The 24,282-nt window shown below is 34.8% G+C and overlaps 1 protein-coding gene across 1 annotated transcript in view; it reads left to right on the top strand.

Annotated features, from left to right (window-relative positions):
* LOC145778930 (1,4-alpha-glucan-branching enzyme-like) overlaps window positions 1–21,954 on the top strand; it is a 28,026-nt gene extending 6,072 nt beyond the window's left edge. The window contains exons 8-15 of the mRNA XM_082590519.1: window positions 1,654–1,781; window positions 2,495–2,593; window positions 2,876–2,986; window positions 3,790–3,961; window positions 17,779–17,963; window positions 18,372–18,502; window positions 20,546–20,663; window positions 21,814–21,954. Coding sequence (XP_082446645.1) covers window positions 1,654–1,781; window positions 2,495–2,593; window positions 2,876–2,986; window positions 3,790–3,961; window positions 17,779–17,963; window positions 18,372–18,502; window positions 20,546–20,663; window positions 21,814–21,954 — 1,085 coding nt within the window. The remainder of the gene's footprint in view (window positions 1–1,653; window positions 1,782–2,494; window positions 2,594–2,875; window positions 2,987–3,789; window positions 3,962–17,778; window positions 17,964–18,371; window positions 18,503–20,545; window positions 20,664–21,813) is intronic.
* The last annotated feature ends 2,328 nt before the right edge of the window (window positions 21,955–24,282 follow it).

The following is a 24,282-nucleotide window of genomic DNA, read 5'->3' as shown; positions in this document are numbered from 1 at the left end:
TTTATGGCAGTGTTAATGTTATGGCAGTGAGCACTGCGGCACCAAACAGGTGCACAGTACTCTGCTGAAGAGTAGAAAAGGGCAAAGGCTGCTATACGCAAAGTGTCAGCCCTCGCCCCCCAGCTAGAGCCTGCCAGGCGCTTGAGTAGTGCAGCGCGGGATGTGAGTTTCTTGCGCAGTGACACCAAATGGTGGCGGTATGTGAGCGATCTGTCCAGTGTCACCCCAAGATATCTTGGTTTGGGGCAGAAGGACAGAGATTTTCCGTTGTTCTGGACGTGTAGCTCACGATCAGCTTCCCGATTATGGAAGTGGAAAGCTGCTGCCACAGTTTTGGTTTCGCTGAGTTTCAGTCGCCAGTTCTGGAGATAGGTTGAGAGAGTTTTCATGTCCTGGCTCAAGGTGTCTTTTAGACTTTCCCACGACTTTGTGGAGTGGAGAATTGCCAGGTCGTCCGCATAAGCGTATTTTGCTGAGACCGTAGTTGGCAGGTCGTGGGTGTAGATGTTGAAAAGAAGTGGAGCCAGAACCGATCTCTGTGGGACGCCGTTTTTGAGGCGTCTCAGTCTGCTTCGCCGTGAGGGGTGAAGCTGCGATTCCTGACAAGTTCCATAATCACATGAACCATATGTCGGTCAGGAAGCAGGCGAAGCAGCTTGCAAGTGAGGCCGCGATGCCATACGGTGTCATATGCAGCTGTAAGATCTAGAAAGACAGCGCTGGCCTTCTTTTTTGCCTCAAAGCAATCCTCGATGTCTTGGGTTAAGAGTGTGACCTGATCTACGGTGGATTTTCCGCGCCGAAACCCAGCTTGCTCTTTTGGAAGGAGCGGGTCGATGATTGGGTTGACGCGTGCGTAGATCAGTCTTTCGAGGATCTTGAAAGGAACACAGAGGAGGGATATCGGATGATAACTCCTTGGGTCCTCTGGTGGCTTGTGAGGCTTAGGGATCGCAACTACTAAAGCTCTTCTCCAGATTTTTGGGATTGTGAGGTGGTGCAGGCGCTGTGAGGTGGTGCACTAATCTGTTTGATGCAAAGCAATTGCGTCGGGCAAAGATTGTAACCTATTTTTAAAAGTTGCTCAAACCAATCCTTTAATGATCAAATTCTCTGAAATAGTTTGGTAAGTTAAGATTTTCCAAGACTTCTTCACAATAGCAACGGTAGAACATCAAAAGCGGGACTGAAAGACAGAGCGGCGATTCTCTGGAAGTAGACATTGCTTGGAAAATGAATATAACATTTACATCAAACATGTTGCCAGTTGGTTCCTCATCTGCCTTTGCTCCTGAATTCAGATCTGAAGTGACCTTACAAACACTTTAAAACAGCGATTACGACTAAAAGTCTATAGTTGCGCTCAAGGATGTTATGAGACCTTATCGGTTTTTGTAAAATGTGTTCAATGTATTGTCAATAAATCTAGGTCTGGTATATTTTGATTCTTCCCACTAGCTTAACTCCCATGATATTTTTCACATTTGCACTATTGTTGGCATAAACTACAAAACAATTTACCTGCGAGATTTAATTTTCAAGATGATAACGATGCTTGAATGGTCGAATTACAATCATGTAATAAACAACTAAGCATTAAATGTAAAGCAAGATGCATTTTAGTTTTCCTAACTTCTCATTTTTGTGTTTCAGATTTTGGTTTCTCTAATGACTACAAGCAGTACTTTGGAATGCACATGAATCTGGAAGCGATGGCTTACTTGACTCTTGCCAATGACATGATCTATAACTTTCAACCCAATGCAATAACCATAGCTGAAGCAAGTTAATTTAGCTTAGGCCTAAGTTTCACATAGGCGACAAAATTTTACACAGAAGAAAATATTTTTGTCAAACTTATCTTGATGTCGTCTATTTTAGGATTAATTATCATTAAGGTCCAGCTGAGAACAAATTCTGAAAGTCTGTTTCGATAGTTTTATATTCAGTATCATTTTGAGGCTTTCAACCACAGACGCAGGCTTGTGCAGGCACTGCAATCCGCAATTGACATTTTTACGGTTGGTTTATTCAAATTGTTTTTTGTGTTGTGGTGAAAATCTGAATAAAATGCATAGGAAAACATCAATCCATCACTGTCTCTATTTCTCAGCATATCCGTTGTGTTGAATCATTAAGTAAACCATCTTTCAGCCGTTTGGCAACTTCGCCACACAAATATAAAATATTCAATGGGTAGTTTCAAGTATTGTTTTTGGTAGGTATACGACCTATGATGATGATGTAGTTTTTATCCGTTTTTACTGATTGGGATATTGGTATAACGGCTCTTTGGTCAGTGCCTCTTATCGGTTCAGAATCACTGCATTCTTCATACTAATTATTTCTTCATAGACGCACATCGCACATGATCTTATTGATTTAATAAAAAAGAGTGAGATTTTATTGATTTTGACTCCAGTGCTCCAGCTTGGTCTATAAAATTTTCTTTTAAAGGCAAAATAACTACAATCACACATATTTTGGTTGGTAGGATATATCAGAAATGCCCGGTCTGTGCCGTCCCATCAGAGAAGGTGGAATTGGATTTGATTACAAGCTAGGTCTGTCCGTTCCAAACAAGTGGATGAAGGTATAGCCTATAGCTACATGCTTACTGCTCAATACAATACTATTAGGCTTGTTTAGAAAAGCGCTATATGATGCTATTGCTATATAAGCGCTATATGATATTTAACTTAAAAATAATCTACAGGCCTAAATATTTTTATGTTGTAAACAAAAGTATACATCGGTCAATTTTAGTTTTGCATTCGTAAACAAGTAGTGAAAACAAGTGCTTAAAAAATTGATGTCAATGGAGTTTCTTCGTTGGGTTTATTTAGCCTATATGTATTTGCAATTGTATCTAAAGCTATTGGATGAATGCAAAGATGAAAACTGGAACATGGGATTTATATTTCATGCATTGACAGAAAGAAGAAATTGTGAAAAGGTCATTGCTTGTACAGAAACCCAACAACAGGTATTACAAAACCTTAGCAACATAAGGCTTTTCATAGCGCAACGTTTCCATTGCATGCGTGCATTGGTCTCAGCGACTCTCAAAAAACACCATTTCAGTTCATTCCCTTGATAGGCTGCTGAGTGCTATGAGCAAGAAGATTAAGCGCCATGTTTAAAGTTTAGAGTCGCTATAGAGCACCACTTTACGACAGGCTCTATTATTGAACTTTGCTAAGTAGGCTATCGTACTACACTAGACGTTGCTAAACATGTTTAGGAATGCAACAATTTTTTGGAAGCATCTATTTTTAATGTTTGAAAAAAGCACCAAGAAGGGTTGTAATACTGTTAAAAATTTATTGAGGCGGCACTAATTCTCCAGGATCTTCTTGATTACGTCTCGTTGAACAGCATGCTACCAAATCAACTAAGAGAGTTGGCAATTTACTATTGCATATTAGAACCTCATTTAGACGTGTTTCGTTTATGGAGAATGTTTTCTTGTTGACAAAATTGTTCAATGCCAGATTTGTCTGCAAAGATTTATTGAACTTCGAACTTCACATCTGGTGTTAAAACAATAGAAATAATTGAAACAACTTTCCCAATTCTATGTGAGGTTACGACGTGTACACCAAGATCATACGCGGTATAAACAAAAGGTTATTCATTGGCCTAGCCTAGGCAGGCCAATAATTGTTGCAAACAACCAAACCTAAGACGTTACCAGCAGACAGCCGACCAATCTTTTGCTATCTTGATTGGTTCACTTTGACACTGAAGCAAGTGATGCATGTACAGTACATCGTCATTTTTTTGTAGAGTATGATTGGAAAGGAAACCATCATATCTAAGCTACTGGGACACGAAGTAGTGGACAACATGTCTGATCTCAAACCTCTCACTCCTTGCGTAGACAGAGGATTGAGTCTCCACAAGATGATACGATTAATGACTCATGCGCTAGCAGGGAACGGATACATGAACTTTATTGGTATCTATTCTGAATTTGCTAAATTTACTGCTGTAATATTCAGCCTAAACAGATTTTAATCAGCAACCTATATTGAGGTTAATATTACTCTTTCTTATAGTTTTCCATTAATTCTAATCACGGAATAATTGACTGGATAATTTGTTAGCAAAAGCTGTTATGAAATGTTGCGGATCTGATGCTAGTAGTATAGAAAGTATGTCTCATCAAGTAAATGTAATAACCCAAAGTATTAACCTGCAATAGGACGATATTGTGAGCACATTTTTCTGCCTATTTGAGCGGGCAATAACGGTTGATGCATATTTTTTGAAGTCCTCACACATTGGACATTTGAACTTCCTGCGCATTGTGAGCACATATTTTTCGGCTGATGACGCTATATCAAAGGTAACACATATTCATGACGGTTGATTTGAACCAGGAAGTTGCAAAAAGAAGCTTTGATTGTATGAAGAATACCGATTTGAGAGGGCAAGTAACGGTTTATTTAAACCAGGAAGTTTTTATGTGATAGTTTGGAAAACATGGAGAAACAAATCTCACCAATCTACAGTATGTGCCACAACCGTATGATTATAAACCATTCTATGGGGCTGAACAAGGCTTAGCTAAAGAATCAAAACTTAAACGTGCTACAGCAAAAGTTGTTGACATCGCCAGGACTTTCAATGTGAAGCATGAAATTGGATTTAATCCTCACTTAAGACGAGCTTCATTATCTGTTCGCGTCGGAAGAAAAGCGTTTCATCCTGAACAACTTTGCAAAGTTGCGAAAAAGCTAATTGTGAAACAACCGTTTTTTGCTTTCCCTTCCACGAAAAATATCTTACAAATTTTATACTGGAGCGAAGAAGAAGATTCAAATTCTTATCATAGCCAGCATATCCAGCGTGTGAAAGAGGAGCTCCTACCTCAACAAATTGATTTGAATTTTACCAGTGGGAAAGTTTACGCGCCAGCTGCCTATCTCTCTTATATTATCGATGGTAAAGTGAATGTGAAGGTTTATCATGAAGCGTATCCCTTACCAACTCCAGAAGACCAACACCAATTGCAAGAAATCCTCAAATATTTGAAAGTCCTAAAGGATCAATCACCAAACACTTTTCGACCTCAAAAACGTATTAAATTAGATTCTATTCTGTGATTGTTTTGTACGATTTGTCAATAAAATATGATTGAAACTACACTGTCTTGTTTCTTTTGTTTATTGATATAATAAAAAACAATATAAAAAAGGTGTTCTTCTGAATTTTGGAGCGTTAATAAATCGTGTAAATAAATATTATACCGTCGGTGTTGTTTTCTGTATTATCGAAATATACCACACACAAATTATAAACAGTTTGTTTTATTGGACTGCACAAGCGAAGAAGTTGTAAACAGAGTTACACAGCAATTTAATCTTTTTCGTTGATCCAAGTGTTGAATTCAGGCGGATAACCTAACCAATTCACTTGTTCTTGTTCATTCCTTCCTCGTTTTCGTCAATAGCATCAAATAGATACTCATCATCATTCTTTGTGAATTTTTGAAGTTCTTGAGGATAAAAACGACCTTGGAGTTCTTCGTTGTCGTGGTCTTTTAGTTTGTAAAGAGTAGAGCTTCCAGTGAACCCTTTGAAACGGTAAAATATTTCTTCAGTAAAGTTAGGCATATAACCTTTCTCAAACAGTTGCTTCACCTTGTTGATGCAAACCTTATCGCCAACCTGAAATTCAGAACCTTTAAGGGGTCGTTGCTTTCCATCTTCGTTTCGGTTTATATTAGTTTCGAATATTATTCTAAAATATGTACCAAATATGTAAAAATGAAGAAAATCCAAGAGGCGGTGGTGTAAAATTTCTTTAAAAGGTGTTGAATTATAATGGAATGACTCAAATATAACTTACCTGGAAATTAAATTTTGGTTGTATGATGTCATTTAAAGCTTATAAGAATAATATATTGTTCAGTTTAGATCTGTGTAGCTTGTCAGGTTCATAATTTAGCTAAGCATTTGTTTGTTAAGGATCATTGAAACAGTGGTTTTAGGTAATCATTGATAGTAATTTTGATAAATATAACTTAACTGGAAATTAAATCTGTTGGTATGATGTCATTTAAAGCTTATAAGAATAATATATTGTTCAGTTTAGATCTGTGTAGCTTGTCAGGTTCATAATTTAGCTAAGCATTTGTTTGTTAAGGATCATTGAAACAGTGGTTTTAGGTAATCATTGATAGTAATTTTGATAAATATAACTTAACTGGAAATTAAATCTGTTGGTATGATGTCATTTAAAGCTTATAAGAATAATAGATTTTTCAAAACAACGTTACTCTAAGTTTGTTATTGTTTGTTTGCACGAATACATTTTACATTTTTATTTTAGATGATGCTAATACCAGCTAAACAATCATCATTCCCTTTATGCAATGAGAACACCCTAATTAACTGCTGTAGAACAATTTGTTACAACATATACTTCTACATTCTGACAACTAGAAAAAAATCAACAAATCTAATGCAAACTACATCACAAGTTGTTACCTAAACTTAAGACAAGCATGAAAAAATACAAACTCTCGCAGAATACGAGCACAAATTTTGCAACAAGCAATGACACCTGATGAACACACAAACAAATCTCCGAACACAGATTTTAACATTACAAATTATGCAACAGAAACTTGTGCTATTTTGTTGTAGTTTCTTAAGCTTGTAAAAATAAAATTGTAATTTGCTGAAAATATTTTTAAGTTTGTAAAAGAAAATTTAAGTTTGTGACTTAAAATAATTTTGCATGTGCATGTTTTTCAGAGATAAACTTTCAGATTACAATTTGTTGAACTATTTTTTTTATCTTCAGTTTGTAAGCTATGAAACTTATCAGTTTGTTGTTTGTTAAAACTATTTTTTCAGTTGTAAATTATGGAACTTAAGAGTTTGCACCTTCTCAGTTTATTTTTTTGTTCTAATTTGTCAATCATACAACTTAAAAGTTTGTAGTTTGTTAAAAAATATTTTCAGTTGTTGCTGGTTTTTACAATGAAAGCTTTGTGATTTATTAAAATTATTTTTCATTTTTGCAAGTAACAGAACTAACATTTTCAATTTCTTAAAATATTTTTTTTTTATCAATAATTTTAGAGCAAAAACTTTCAGTTTACAGTTTGTTGAAATAATTCTTTTATTTCTCTCAAGGATAATACATCTGCTTGTTTATTCATTTGTTTATTTTTTTATGCTACACAATTCAGTTTGTAACATAAGTTTGTTGCTTGATAAAACTATTTTTTCAGTTGTAAATTATGGAACTTAAAAGTTTACACCTTGTGTCAATCATACAACTTAAAAAGTTTGTAGTTTGTTAAAAAACATTTTTAGTTGTTTATTTTTACAATGAAAGCTTTGTGATTTATTAAAATTATTTTTCAATTTTGCAAGTAACAGAACTAACATTTTCAATTTCTTAAAATAATTTTTTCGTGTCAATAATTTTAGAGCGAAAACTTTCAGTTTACAGTTTGTTGAAATAATTCTTTTATTTTTCTCAAGGATAATACATCTGCTTATTTATTTATTTGCTTATTTTTTATATGCTACCCAATTCAGTTTGTAACGTTTTTGCATAAAAAATCAAGATGAGGTATTTCCAACAACTTAAAGCACACTTATGATTTGCAAACCCCTAAATTGTTTTTATAATCTTTATCTAAAAATAATAAAACACTTTGAATGTGTCACATGAGACTTTTAAACGCCAACATCGTTTACTTAAGGTTTCACCTCCATTCTGTTCTGAAAGTTTTATTGTTGAGCTGTTGGATGTGTGATCGATCCCACGCTTACATTTGTAAAAAGGATTAGTGTGAATTATTTTTTTTTCACATTTTCAACCCCTGTTATTTTTGTTAAACACACGCATGGTTTACTTTGTAGATGCTAAAATTTTTATACTTGTAGTTTTATGAAGCATAATACTTAAAGTGATTTATAGTTTCTACCTGCTGCAATTTAATTTCACATTCATTCTTAGCCATTCAGAGATTACTTAAAACAAGGAAAGATATTAATACTACAAAAAGTGCTCAATACCAAGCAAAAAAGCAAAGCAGAGCGAATTAAATCAAATATAGTTATTACTATCTAAACCCTTGACAGCCTGTTTCACCTAAACGTATCATCAGAAGGTTCTTATTCAAATAGAATGATTACTTTTGTATATTCTTCCTATTCCATCAGCACAATTCATCTGTAAAGATAATGATTACCTATAACTTACTGTTTTGAAATAACAACACAACATTTTTAAATCGTGGTAGGTTGTATTGCATAAATCAGTTTTAAAGCTGTTTTATTAAAAAAACGTCTTTGGTAGGCTACATATGCGTTGCATCTTGCAAACTCCAGAACCAGATTGTGTAAGAAACAGAGGAAGTCACGAAGTTGCATTGTTTTGATTAAATGCTTTGAAGGGTAACATTTTTGTAGCATTGACGTAAATTTACCATTCAAGGATTGGTAGCTTATAAGTTTATAACACAAGATTCACTTTCTCACATAAAAGCATAAAAATCTAAATATTTACAATAAGTCCCCTTTCCTTTGCTCAGAGTCCAACATCAATGGAAAGAAAATATCTTTACCTTTGATCTATTTGACTATTTTCTGGCAAGCAATAGGTTTTGGCAATACTTTTACAACAACTTATTAGGTTTTTACGTGTGTTCTAGCTACAATCTACTTATCACGAGTTTACTTATAATAACAATGGCGGATAAAAATGAAGAAACTCAACTTAGAATGGTATAACCTTCGTGATTTGCAATAAATTTGTGCATACAACATGTCAATTTTGAAACTGAACCAAAGTTAAGCACATATAACAATCACATTTTACTTGTTTTTATACAACAATACCAAAATTATTATTTCCAACCATATAACACCATCCATTCTGTTAGAATCGACATAAACCCATTATTCTTTGACAAGACTAAACACGATTTATATGAAATTAGCGGTTTATTTTAAATCGAGCACAGCAGCGTTTCAAATTTATTTTGTGGCAATTAAGTTTTTTTTTTTTAGTTTTTGGTAAATGTTCATTTATTTACATCACGTAAAGGTACGTTTTTTTTTTCATTTCACTGTGTTATTGTTTGGTAATTTTTTTTTGTAAATATCTCCGTCTTTTGTGTAACTTTAAGTGTTTTGTAAGATCTAAACAAAAAGATGATACTTTCATGGTAGCTTTTGAACATATCTAAACCAATTTTGACGAAAGTATGCTTAAAAACACATTAATGTGCTTTATTAAATGACCCACATATGTCAACCACGAACCAAACCAATTACAATAATTTTGTTTCACAACCTCAGAAAACTTTGTGTTCGTAGATTTCAATAATTGTTTGGTCTGTAATCGACTTAACCGGTCTGTTTACCATCAACTTACGTTTAAACATAAGAAAATTACTTGAACACTCTTGGTTACATAGTACCATACCATTTGCGCCTGATGATTTCTTGTAACAACTACAAACCAATGACACCAATTTATTCAACAGAACCATTAAGTGAAGATTTGTTTATCGTTACCCGCAACTATTTCTATTGTCTTTTCACCATTGAATCCGTTCCTCAGACTTTCTTTTGTCATGTGTTATGTGATGTTTAATTCTTAAAAATATGTTATTTGAACAATTTTCCGCTTTTATGTTTATCCTCATCTCAAATAGATTGCCTGTGAAGACCTATATTTTAATAGTTTCTATATTTTAGTGAAGATTTCCATGTTTCATTTAACTCTTTTATCTTGCTCCTACATCTAAACTTATTGTTTGGTTTCTCTTGAACTATATTTTGGTCACATGTTCCTGGTGCTTCATCTTTATATCTCACTTAGGATACACTGGTTTGTGGTTAGTCTATGTAATACTGGCGTATACAGTACACTTTGTACTGGTTTTTACTTCCATACAGTAGATTCATCCTCTTTATCTTCACTTCCAAACACCTCTTCTTTGGTCTTTCTCTGATCTTATTGGATCAAAACTTAATAAGTTTACCAACTAGTCTTTCTGTTTTTACATATCCATGGTATTTTACGACCACTCGTATGTTTTTTTTCACAGATATTAATCCAAAGGTAAAGCTTTAATTTTGTGTAACATTTTCAAAATAACTTCAAACGAATTTTTAAGACATGTACAAAATATCATAAAATTGTGTTTGAACCTAAAAACAAGAAAAAAAAATGCATATCAATGTCATACTTTTCACTAAGCAGATATGCAAAATTGTTAAATCACTCAGTTTTGATGATCACTGTCTGTTTCACAAAAACAATCTGTCTTTTGCTTGAGTAAACGTTTTTTTCTTTTAGATAAGTCACATATCTGTACACACCTTTCCACAGTGATTGTCTACTAAAGTGGTGCTCCTTCCACAACACTTGCTCGAGATGTTTGTGGTGACGTACTTGTAGCCTATTTAATATGATTGCGTTATGCTAACTGCAAGCTATCAGACAAAATCTAAGACAATGTAAAACATTCACCAAAACGCATTTGTCAAGAAAAACTAGAATATACTATATAGAAAATACTTTAATATATTATATATTATGTCTAATAGGTATAATATGATATATATATATATATACATACATACAATATATATAATAAGAATATAATAGAAAGATATAATTTTAATAGGATAATCTAGTTATAATATGTTTTTCTGCAAATGCGTTTTGATGAATGTTTTACATTGTCTTAGATTTTGTCTGATAGCTTGCAGTTAGCATAACGCAATCATATTAAATAGGCTACAAGTACGTCACCACAAACATCTCGAGCAAGTGTTGTGGAAGGAGCACCACTTTAGTAGACAATCACTGTGGAAAGGTGTGTACAGATATGTGACTTATCTAAAAGAAAAAAACGTTTACTCAAGCAAAAGACAGATTGTTTTTGTGAAACAGACAGTGATCATCAAAACTGAGTGATTTAACAATTTTGCATATCTGCTTAGTGAAAAGTATGACATTGATATGCATTTTTTTTTCTTGTTTTTAGGTTCAAACACAATTTTATGATATTTTGTACATGTCTTAAAAATTCGTTTGAAGTTATTTTGAAAATGTTACACAAAATTAAAGCTTTACCTTTGGATTAATATCTGTGAAAAAAAACATACGAGTGGTCGTAAAATACCATGGATATGTAAAAACAGAAAGACTAGTTGGTAAACTTATTAAGTTTTGATCCAATAAGATCAGAGAAAGACCAAAGAAGAGGTGTTTGGAAGTGAAGATAAAGAGGATGAATCTACTGTATGGAAGTAAAAACCAGTACAAAGTGTACTGTATACGCCAGTATTACATAGACTAACCACAAACCAGTGTATCCTAAGTGAGATATAAAGATGAAGCACCAGGAACATGTGACCAAAATATAGTTCAAGAGAAACCAAACAATAAGTTTAGATGTAGGAGCAAGATAAAAGAGTTAAATGAAACATGGAAATCTTCACTAAAATATAGAAACTATTAAAATATAGGTCTTCACAGGCAATCTATTTGAGATGAGGATAAACATAAAAGCGGAAAATTGTTCAAATAACATATTTTTAAGAATTAAACATCACATAACACATGACAAAAGAAAGTCTGAGGAACGGATTCAATGGTGAAAAGACAATAGAAATAGTTGCGGGTAACGATAAACAAATCTTCACTTAATGGTTCTGTTGAATAAATTGGTGTCATTGGTTTGTAGTTGTTACAAGAAATCATCAGGCGCAAATGGTATGGTACTATGTAACCAAGAGTGTTCAAGTAATTTTCTTATGTTTAAACGTAAGTTGATGGTAAACAGACCGGTTAAGTCGATTACAGACCAAACAATTATTGAAATCTACGAACACAAAGTTTTCTGAGGTTGTGAAACAAAATTATTGTAATTGGTTTGGTTCGTGGTTGACATATGTGGGTCATTTAATAAAGCACATTAATGTGTTTTTAAGCATACTTTCGTCAAAATTGGTTTAGATATGTTCAAAAGCTACCATGAAAGTATCATCTTTTTGTTTAGATCTTACAAAACACTTAAAGTTACACAAAAGACGGAGATATTTACAAAAAAAAATTACCAAACAATAACACAGTGAAATGAAAAAAAAAACGTACCTTTACGTGATGTAAATAAATGAACATTTACCAAAAACTAAAAAAAAAAAACTTAATTGCCACAAAATAAATTTGAAACGCTGCTGTGCTCGATTTAAAATAAACCGCTAATTTCATATAAATCGTGTTTAGTCTTGTCAAAGAATAATGGGTTTATGTCGATTCTAACAGAATGGATGGTGTTATATGGTTGGAAATAATAATTTTGGTATTGTTGTATAAAAACAAGTAAAATGTGATTGTTATATGTGCTTAACTTTGGTTCAGTTTCAAAATTGACATGTTGTATGCACAAATTTATTGCAAATCACGAAGGTTATACCATTCTAAGTTGAGTTTCTTCATTTTTATCCGCCATTGTTATTATAAGTAAACTCGTGATAAGTAGATTGTAGCTAGAACACACGTAAAAACCTAATAAGTTGTTGTAAAAGTATTGCCAAAACCTATTGCTTGCCAGAAAATAGTCAAATAGATCAAAGGTAAAGATATTTTCTTTCCATTGATGTTGGACTCTGAGCAAAGGAAAGGGGACTTATTGTAAATATTTAGATTTTTATGCTTTTATGTGAGAAAGTGAATCTTGTGTTATAAACTTATAAGCTACCAATCCTTGAATGGTAAATTTACGTCAATGCTACAAAAATGTTACCCTTCAAAGCATTTAATCAAAACAATGCAACTTCGTGACTTCCTCTGTTTCTTACACAATCTGGTTCTGGAGTTTGCAAGATGCAACGCATATGTAGCCTACCAAAGACGTTTTTTTAATAAAACAGCTTTAAAACTGATTTATGCAATACAACCTACCACGATTTAAAAATGTTGTGTTGTTATTTCAAAACAGTAAGTTATAGGTAATCATTATCTTTACAGATGAATTGTGCTGATGGAATAGGAAGAATATACAAAAGTAATCATTCTATTTGAATAAGAACCTTCTGATGATACGTTTAGGTGAAACAGGCTGTCAAGGGTTTAGATAGTAATAACTATATTTGATTTAATTCGCTCTGCTTTGCTTTTTTGCTTGGTATTGAGCACTTTTTGTAGTATTAATATCTTTCCTTGTTTTAAGTAATCTCTGAATGGCTAAGAATGAATGTGAAATTAAATTGCAGCAGGTAGAAACTATAAATCACTTTAAGTATTATGCTTCATAAAACTACAAGTATAAAAATTTTAGCATCTACAAAGTAAACCATGCGTGTGTTTAACAAAAATAACAGGGGTTGAAAATGTGAAAAAAAAATAATTCACACTAATCCTTTTTACAAATGTAAGCGTGGGATCGATCACACATCCAACAGCTCAACAATAAAACTTTCAGAACAGAATGGAGGTGAAACCTTAAGTAAACGATGTTGGCGTTTAAAAGTCTCATGTGACACATTCAAAGTGTTTTATTATTTTTAGATAAAGATTATAAAAACAATTTAGGGGTTTGCAAATCATAAGTGTGCTTTAAGTTGTTGGAAATACCTCATCTTGATTTTTTATGCAAAAACGTTACAAACTGAATTGGGTAGCATATAAAAAATAAGCAAATAAATAAATAAGCAGATGTATTATCCTTGAGAAAAATAAAAGAATTATTTCAACAAACTGTAAACTGAAAGTTTTCGCTCTAAAATTATTGACACGAAAAAATTATTTTAAGAAATTGAAAATGTTAGTTCTGTTACTTGCAAAATTGAAAAATAATTTTAATAAATCACAAAGCTTTCATTGTAAAAATAAACAACTAAAAATGTTTTTTAACAAACTACAAACTTTTTAAGTTGTATGATTGACACAAGGTGTAAACTTTTAAGTTCCATAATTTACAACTGAAAAAATAGTTTTATCAAGCAACAAACTTATGTTACAAACTGAATTGTGTAGCATAAAAAAATAAACAAATGAATAAACAAGCAGATGTATTATCCTTGAGAGAAATAAAAGAATTATTTCAACAAACTGTAAACTGAAAGTTTTTGCTCTAAAATTATTGATAAAAAAAAAATATTTTAAGAAATTGAAAATGTTAGTTCTGTTACTTGCAAAAATGAAAAATAATTTTAATAAATCACAAAGCTTTCATTGTAAAAACCAGCAACAACTGAAAATATTTTTTAACAAACTACAAACTTTTAAGTTGTATGATTGACAAATTAGAACAAAAAAATAAACTGAGAAGGTGCAAACTCTTAAGTTCCATAATTTACAACTGAAAAAATAGTTTTAACAAACAACAAACTGATAAGTTTCATAGCTTACAAACTGAAGATAAAAAAAATAGTTCAACAAATTGTAATCTGAAAGTTTATCTCTGAAAAACATGCACATGCAAAATTATTTTAAGTCACAAACTTAAATTTTCTTTTACAAACTTAAAAATATTTTCAGCAAATTACAATTTTATTTTTACAAGCTTAAGAAACTACAACAAAATAGCACAAGTTTCTGTTGCATAATTTGTAATGTTAAAATCTGTGTTCGGAGATTTGTTTGTGTGTTCATCAGGTGTCATTGCTTGTTGCAAAATTTGTGCTCGTATTCTGCGAGAGTTTGTATTTTTTCATGCTTGTCTTAAGTTTAGGTAACAACTTGTGATGTAGTTTGCATTAGATTTGTTGATTTTTTTCTAGTTGTCAGAATGTAGAAGTATATGTTGTAACAAATTGTTCTACAGCAGTTAATTAGGGTGTTCTCATTGCATAAAGGGAATGATGATTGTTTAGCTGGTATTAGCATCATCTAAAATAAAAATGTAAAATGTATTCGTGCAAACAAACAATAACAAACTTAGAGTAACGTTGTTTTGAAAAATCTATTATTCTTATAAGCTTTAAATGACATCATACCAACAGATTTAATTTCCAGTTAAGTTATATTTATCAAAATTACTATCAATGATTACCTAAAACCACTGTTTCAATGATCCTTAACAAACAAATGCTTAGCTAAATTATGAACCTGACAAGCTACACAGATCTAAACTGAACAATATATTATTCTTATAAGCTTTAAATGACATCATACCAACAGATTTAATTTCCAGTTAAGTTATATTTATCAAAATTACTATCAATGATTACCTAAAACCACTGTTTCAATGATCCTTAACAAACAAATGCTTAGCTAAATTATGAACCTGACAAGCTACACAGATCTAAACTGAACAATATATTATTCTTATAAGCTTTAAATGACATCATACAACCAAAATTTAATTTCCAGGTAAGTTATATTTGAGTCATTCCATTATAATTCAACACCTTTTAAAGAAATTTTACACCACCGCCTCTTGGATTTTCTTCATTTTTACATATTTGGTACATATTTTAGAATAATATTCGAAACTAATATAAACCGAAACGAAGATGGAAAGCAACGACCCCTTAAAGGTTCTGAATTTCAGGTTGGCGATAAGGTTTGCATCAACAAGGTGAAGCAACTGTTTGAGAAAGGTTATATGCCTAACTTTACTGAAGAAATATTTTACCGTTTCAAAGGGTTCACTGGAAGCTCTACTCTTTACAAACTAAAAGACCACGACAACGAAGAACTCCAAGGTCGTTTTTATCCTCAAGAACTTCAAAAATTCACAAAGAATGATGATGAGTATCTATTTGATGCTATTGACGAAAACGAGGAAGGAATGAACAAGAACAAGTGAATTGGTTAGGTTATCCGCCTGAATTCAACACTTGGATCAACGAAAAAGATTAAATTGCTGTGTAACTCTGTTTACAACTTCTTCGCTTGTGCAGTCCAATAAAACAAACTGTTTATAATTTGTGTGTGGTATATTTCGATAATACAGAAAACAACACCGACGGTATAATATTTATTTACACGATTTATTAACGCTCCAAAATTCAGAAGAACACCTTTTTTATATTGTTTTTTATTATATCAATAAACAAAAGAAACAAGACAGTGTAGTTTCAATCATATTTTATTGACAAATCGTACAAAACAATCACAGAATAGAATCTAATTTAATACGTTTTTGAGGTCGAAAAGTGTTTGGTGATTGATCCTTTAGGACTTTCAAATATTTGAGGATTTCTTGCAATTGGTGTTGGTCTTCTGGAGTTGGTAAGGGATACGCTTCATGATAAACCTTCACATTCACTTTACCATCGATAATATAAGAGAGATAGGCAGCTGGCGCGTAAACTTTCCCACTGGTAAAATTCAAATCAATTTGTTGAGGTAGGAGCTCCTCTTTCACACGCTGGATATGCTGGCTATGATAAGAATTTGAATCTTCTTCTTCGCTCCAGTATAAAATTTGTAAGATATTTTTCGTGGAAGGGAAAGCAAAAAACGGTTGTTTCACAATTAGCTTTTTCGCAACTTTGCAAAGTTGTTCAGGATGAAACGCTTTTCTTCCGACGCGAACAGATAATGAAGCTCGTCTTAAGTGAGGATTAAATCCAATTTCATGCTTCACATTGAAAGTCCTGGCGATGTCAACAACTTTTGCTGTAGCACGTTTAAGTTTTGATTCTTTAGCTAAGCCTTGTTCAGCCCCATAGAATGGTTTATAATCATACGGTTGTGGCACATACTGTAGATTGGTGAGATTTGTTTCTCCATGTTTTCCAAACTATCACATAAAAACTTCCTGGTTTAAATAAACCGTTACTTGCCCTCTCAAATCGGTATTCTTCATACAATCAAAGCTTCTTTTTGCAACTTCCTGGTTCAAATCAACCGTCATGAATATGTGTTACCTTTGATATAGCGTCATCAGCCGAAAAATATGTGCTCACAATGCGCAGGAAGTTCAAATGTCCAATGTGTGAGGACTTCAAAAAATATGCATCAACCGTTATTGCCCGCTCAAATAGGCAGAAAAATGTGCTCACAATATCGTCCTATTGCAGGTTAATACTTTGGGTTATTACATTTACTTGATGAGACATACTTTCTATACTACTGATGCTTTTGGAGTCTTATTAAAAAAACAAATAATTTTCTTCTTTATTAATCATTTGTTTGTCTCACAATTTGTAGGTAAGATCTGACGTTTGTCTCCATTAGCAGGGACTTGCAAATTTTTACAGCCCCTTCGCCATACTTCCCGGCTATTGGGATTCTTTTCACTAACTCTAGCCATCTCTTCTTTAGTCTAATAATTTTCTTCCTTTGAGAGAATTCTTTGTGTTATTACTAGAGCTTTGTCATAAGCTATTTGTTTCAAACGAACATATTAGCGAAGAAGCTAGAAAACGAAGAAGCTTCAAGATCAAGCGGCGCTGGTTCGACTCTCGGGGTGTGCGCTTGAGCAACGCACGTTAAGGACTGCTCTCCATTCAGCGGCATCTAATGGATGAAATAGTTTCTCAGCAACAAGACTTCAACAATCGGAAACTTCACTCTGTCAATCTCGGTGACCGGGCCTGCGTCAGTGATTCAAAGCCTCTACAAGTATGCAAAACTACCAAAAAGGATTAAGCTCTGAAAAAGCTTTCCCAGTCCGAGGATAAAGATTCAATCAATCAATCAATATTAGCGCAAACTGTGATTTCTGAGAATTTGATCTACTGTTATACTATTTATCTAAATATGCATCGTATCTGAAATACTGCCCTCTTTTAACCACTAACCTCTAATTTACAAAATACTTTAACTTGACAGGAAATGAGTTCGGTCATCCTGACTTTCTTGAGTTTCCTTGCTCAAAGAATAACAAAAGTTATCATTACGCGCGCCGTCGGTTTGACTTGTGCGATAATGAAGAACTGCGCTTCAAATATCTCCGAAGATTCGACAAAGCTCTGAATCAAGCAGAAGAACAATTTAATTGGTTGTCCGCTCCACCGGTAATAACGCATATAAATTTGTTAACAAAAGGTTATACAACAATTGGTTTCAACCTTCAACTCAAAATTAACCTTCGTAGTCAACGAAAAGTCTCAATGGCTGTTGTAGATAAAAGGTTTGATAAGTTGGATTGAAAACAATTTCTGCGTGGTAGGAGTAGCTAGGCCTTTAGAGTAGTGCGAAGTTCGAAGTCTTCTGTATTATTGTTGATTTTTGTTCTGACTCAATAGCCATGTGCAAAGCCGTTAAGTAGGGGTAGGATAAATTTTCTTCTTTCCTGGATAGGTTCTTTAAAAATTCTGGGTTTCAAGTCAATATAGGCTATCTTTAACCTGACTTTGTGGACAAAGTAGGCTACATACCAATCTTAATCAAAAACTAGATTTTTTATATCAGTACTTTCGCAGGGTTATGTGAGTCGTAAGCATGAATACGACAAAGTGTTTGTTTTTGAAAGAGCCCATCTTCTATTCATCTTCAACTTCCATCCTACTCAATCGTATATCGATTATCGTGTTGGAGTAAATGAATCTGGGAGGTTTGTTTTGATGCAACGTTAATTTATGTTTGTATTTTCATCCATGTTTAAAACAGTCCTTTAATATAAAAATTTGGTATTAATTAAAGTTTAAGGTTAGGTATATTGAAACAATTAGTTTACTCGATAAGTGGTGCGAACCCCAGGGTTCTTTTCTCGTTCCGATATTAATTATGTCTTCGTTAGGAGGTTTGTTTCTGTTAGGTAGGCTATACGAATTAACGCAAACCGGAATAGTGCACTCTACACCTTACCAAAAGCCCTTAGCAAAAATTCTGTCGCTGAGTATGGTAAGCTGCATTAGAATAAACTGGTCGTCGTCGTCATCGTCTGAGCTTCTGGGGCCGAGGGTCTATCCTTTTACCACCCCAGATTCACGATGTTCCCGGACTACACTGGAAGGCTGCTATAGAGAGCAGCCAGTCTTTAGTTTCATCATCCATAACGCGCAGACCTTCCACTCCGTTCCGTTAGGTGGCTTGAAGATGGTACAGTCATTGATGATGTGGTCTGCGCTCTGTTCCTCGGCACCACATTCACAGGAGGAGGAAGAAGCCATTCCCCATTGGTGCATGGTTGAGCGGAAAAGCCCGACGCCCGTACGGAGACGGTTGAGGCGCACTCATGCCTGTCTCTGTAGTGTCAGGCCGATGGGGCGTGTGTCGGCGTCGGGGATGAATGAATGGAGTCTGGTGGTGCTTGACCTCCATTCAGAATTTCATTTATGATCCGCCCAAATAGCCGCAGAGATGTCTTGTTCATCAGCTTCGTTGATCAGAAGTTGAGCGGCTGGCACGAATGGGTGTCTTGATTTCAGTCGACGGGGGTGCCCGTTTGGGAAGGCAGAGATCTTGTGGTGGAGAAGATGGTTAGGCTCCAGCAGTGCCGGTCTTTGGGATGTGCAAACCGTGCGATCGCACAGGGCCCGCAAATTAGGGGGCCCGCAATTTACTCAGAAAATGCAGTAATTTTGTCATTTTCAAAGGAAAAATTCAACAAGTGAATTCAGCAAAGGAATTCGCAACAAGAAAACATAGAGACTGAACAAATTCAACCTATTTCGTCGCCTGAATATTTCGTACACTGAAAAGATCGAGAAAAAAAACGGCATAGCCGAAATCGCTGATCGGAGTTGCCGCAAACATTTCAAAATTTCTCGATCTTTTCAAGGGACGAAATAAGTCGAAATTTAATTTTGTTACACGATTTCAGGGGACGAAATAGGTTGCATCCAGACTCAACATACTGTAGAGACATAGCTTTATTTCCGAAAAATGCCAAAGAAAGCATGATCTTATCCTTTTGCTATGCCACCGGACAGCACCATTTCACAGTAATATTCATACCTAAATTTTTGTTGAACATGCTCTCAGAATGTTCCAAATTCAAAGTAAGTTTTCAAAATTTTCTGGGGGAGGCCCCCCAGACCCCCGCCGCTGGTTGTCGTCTTTGGCGATCATGCCGCCGCCGCCGCCCCTCCCCTTTCAAAGTACCTAGTTACGCCACTGAATTGGATTATTGCCATTGGGGCCCGCAAAAGCATATTCCGCACAGGGCCCGAAAAACCCTAAGACCGGCACTGGCTCCAGTGCCCGTCGACCGAGGGACAGAGTGGCTTCTTCGCGACGAAGCTCAGCAGGTTGGATGCCAGCGAGAATGGGGAGATTGTGGGACGCAGGTGTGGGACGCAGGCATCCTGTCACTGTGCGCAGGGCGCTGTTTATGGCAGGGCGCTGTTTATCCAATGGTGTGGGACGCAGGCATCCTGTCACTGTGCGCAGGGCGCTGTTTATGGCAGTGTCGATGTTGTGGCAGTGAGCACTGCGGCACCAGACAGGTGCACAGTACTCTGCAGAAGAGTAAACAAGGGCAAAGGCTGCTATTCGCAAAGTGTCAGCCCTCGCCCCCCAGCTAGAGCCTGCCAGGCGCTGGAGTAGTGCAGCGCGGGATGTGAGTTTCTTGCGCAGTGACACCAAATGGTGGCGGTATGTGAGCGATCTGTCTAGTGTCAATAAACTGGTAATACATGAAAACGATTTTTAGTTACAAGATCGTTTTGGATACTGATAACCAATTTTTTGGTGGCCGTGGGAGAACTCAAGCATCTGATGAATTCCATTTATTACCGCAAGGATTCGACAACCGAAACAGCTCCGTCATGGTTGGTTGATTATTAGGAAATACTATCGAACTACTAATATTACTACCAGCTGTAGCGTTGACCAGTAGCTCTATGGGATACATTTGGAGCTGAGTTTAAAATGATTGTAGTGGCCTGAGGACTTAAACCCGCCGCACATGTTTTTGTTATGATAAGTTTGCATCGAATTTAAATACAACCCCTGCTTTTGAGAATAAAATACCTTTTCTCAATAATTTCCCCTTCTTCGAGGTAATTTATTTTTATTTTGGAAACGGTGTTTGTTTTCTTTTATGCTTTTTAGATGTGTCCTGGTTGGGGGCCCCTGAAATTATTTACCCAAATTATTCTTTCAACGACTTTAATTACTAGCTCATAGGCTATTGTTGCTGTAAAAATATCAAACTGCACTGGGCCAACTATCATTGTCGTTGAGTGCAACACTTTTTGATTGTAGGCTATGTTAAAAAGGTGCAATTTTAAGCCAAGCGTTCAGCATTCTAAGCTTGTCACATCACGATAATAAGAATAATGTTTATGGTTTTATTTATTGTCACTCTCTAACAACTATGGTCTTTTAGCGACAAGGCTCATTTTTAGTTTTGTATCAGGTTTACGAGGTCATCACATTATTACCCGATTTACTTTCACTGCGTTATGTAAGAAGAACACAATCGGTGCCGTTTTTAAAGTCTTCGGTTAGACCTGACCTGGAGTCGACCTCAGATCTACTAGCACCAGAGCCGAAGGCGAAACCAGTCTGTCACTGAGCTGGTGTCACATCACGAAACATTCCATGTAGCAAATCAGTCATATTTTACTTTTATTCAATGAAACATTAGATCAATATAAAAATGATTGACCTTCTGGCTGAGATGGTGTTCTTTGTTTTTGACTTTGTGGTAACTTCGATCGGCACAACTTATTGGCGTTTCAATGCTGCCTCAACTCTTCTCGGGAGCGTCGCCATACATTATTTCAAACGTAGCCCACGGAGAAAAGAAACAGTAACAATTTACATAGGCCTAGGGTTCTGCCCTTACGTTTTGATTCATGGAGCTCACAGACATATTTCGAACAGTCATTGTGGAATTGCAATCCATAAGTTCTTGGCTGAGAAAGCTTAAATTTCGTCAGTGTTCGTGTTGCATTTTTATTTGTTGGTTTGTAGGTCCACCTTCCTTCTCGATGCGCTATCGTGATGGCAAACTCTCAAGTACTGGACACTACTTGTCCACAGAGATATGAAAGAGCGATTTCGGAAAGTTCTTTGTGCTGCGGATCTGCTTACACCACACAGCCCTTTTATTGATGGCAACAACACCCCACTTTGAAAATTATGTGGGCTCTCTTCTTTTGTACTCAGCTCCAACTAATTAGGCATGAAAAATTTATACAACAATATTACAGTAAATAATATAGCTGTAGCCTATAAACCTTGTCAAAGTATAATGTTACTATGTAGTAGGCAGTAGGCTAAGATAGGTTTGTGACGTGTTGTTTTTGTTGTTGTTGTAAATATTGCTGTAAATGTTGATTGTTGTGAATATTTGTTAAACTTCAAAATAATACATTACATAGCCTTCAGAGTGTCAAACTGTCTGTATAGCAGTGGTTGTCAATTTTTTTGTCATTGCGGACCCATTTTGGTGCTTTCGAAGCGGTCGCGGACCCTTAAAATTTCTTTTTGTGAAAGCTTTGTATATCGCCTCTCCTAATGGAAACAAATGTTTCATAAGTTTCGAAGCGTCACACTTAGAAAAAATTGCTGAACTCGCGAAGCATTCATGACTATCAATGACATTGACGAAGTTATGTTATGAGCTTAATGTTGGCACACCACAGGATCAAAAATCTGTGGTGCACAAATAAAGCATAACCGGTATTTAAATTTTGCGATTTATCAATCATGCTGCAAACTCAAAAACTTTAACTTTAACCTCCGATTGAGAACCGCTGGTCTATAGCCTAGTCTACCGATATTTTGGAAAGTGTATATGCCTGTATTGAATGCATCCGTTTTTGTCCCGTAGCTATATAGTTCTACTTTGGTATCTTATCTTTTGGGAGTGTGACAAAGAGACCTGATGAGTATGGCAAAGTCATCCTGCTAATCCAAATTATAACATCAAACAGCTTTCAATTTTTTGACATTTCTTGCTGTTGGTTGTTGTTAGAAGCTACGATCAGTGACATAGCTCGAAAGAAATTTTAAGGGGGCAAAAGCAACTGTTGGGAGGGGACGTTTTAATCGCCTATTTGAAATAAAGAGTTTATTAAAAAATATAGCTACTGAATGCAGTCAAACATTTATGAAACGTCATTTTGAAGGGCAGGATAAAGTTTTGGTAGGGCGATGCCTCTGTGGTTAGTGGCTACGTCTCTAGCTACAGCGCATGCAGTAAGTTAGCCTATACTCGTTTTGAGCACTTTTTGTAGTACAGTATTAATAGTTTTCATTGTTTTTTTTATATATTATATATATATATCAAAATCATTTTCGTAAACTGTATGTTTGTGTATATAAGACTGTTGTAATGCGAAGGCATTGTAAATTTAATCGTTTGATTGTTAATGCAAGATAAATATATAATTATATAGCCTACATGTAGCCTGCATACTGGAACATAATGAATTTGTTTTGCCCATCGGTTCTTTGCAGTAAAGAAGTCTGGCCAAAAAGTTTATGAAAACAAAGCAAGAAAATCAGCTGACGTAATTGTGCTCTTTTGCATATTTTAGTGAAAACACTTGCATTTATCTGTATTTAGAATGTGATTTCATGGTACTGTATGTGAGCGTCCATGCCAAAACGTGCGTGGCAATAATTAAATAAAAAAACGTCAATAAAGAAGTAGAGTCTGTTCCAATGAGTCGCATTTCAGGCAAAATGACAGTTTATAACAATGACTCAAATCGCTCAACTCAGACATTTGTAGGCTAAAATAAATCAGAGCCTACTGTAATTTTTAACTTTTCTTTTACCACAACATAGCCTACAACAGATCAAGATTATTTTTTCAGAAATAGAGTTTTTGTTATCTCAAAATAGTAAAAAAAGGTGCAGTCAGACAGATAAGTTACACTGGCATAAACTAACCTCAAAAACTTAAAAGGTGTGCTTTTCAGCTTGCATCGTGAGTATATGCAATCAAATTGAAGTTCAACTTTAAAGTTGCATTGCTGAGCTTTTCTTGCACATCCACGCACTTTTTTTTCACAAGGTGAAAGAAAGCTAACTTTCTACAAGTGTTTATCTTTGTCAGGCACCAGAACAAGTGATTACATTGAATACACGTTAAAATGACACGATATTATCAACCAGTTCAGTTTAGGCTACCAGCAAAGTTGCTATTTCTGCTGTCTTGGTATAACCGTGCTTGTCTTAATTAACCAGTATCCTTTTATTGAGAGATAGGCCTGCATTGGATACACACAAGGGTGAAACTTAGTTAACTTTATATGAAAAAAGTAGTCGTATAAATTACGTGCTTAGCGATTAGCGAATTACACAGGCTACATTACGTTACAGTAAAACCATAATTAACTGAAAAGCTTAAGCCGTCAATTGAGTGACCTAATTGTTAGTTAGCTACTAATAGTAAGGTAAAGCTTGGTACAATCTTTGTCAAGCTACAGT

Source organism: Aplidium turbinatum, chromosome 10, assembly GCF_918807975.1.
Source record: "Aplidium turbinatum chromosome 10, kaAplTurb1.1, whole genome shotgun sequence".
Taxonomy (NCBI): domain Eukaryota; kingdom Metazoa; phylum Chordata; class Ascidiacea; order Aplousobranchia; family Polyclinidae; genus Aplidium; species Aplidium turbinatum.
Note: the sequence above shows the minus strand (reverse complement) of the source record. Positions and strands in the feature narration are given on the sequence as shown.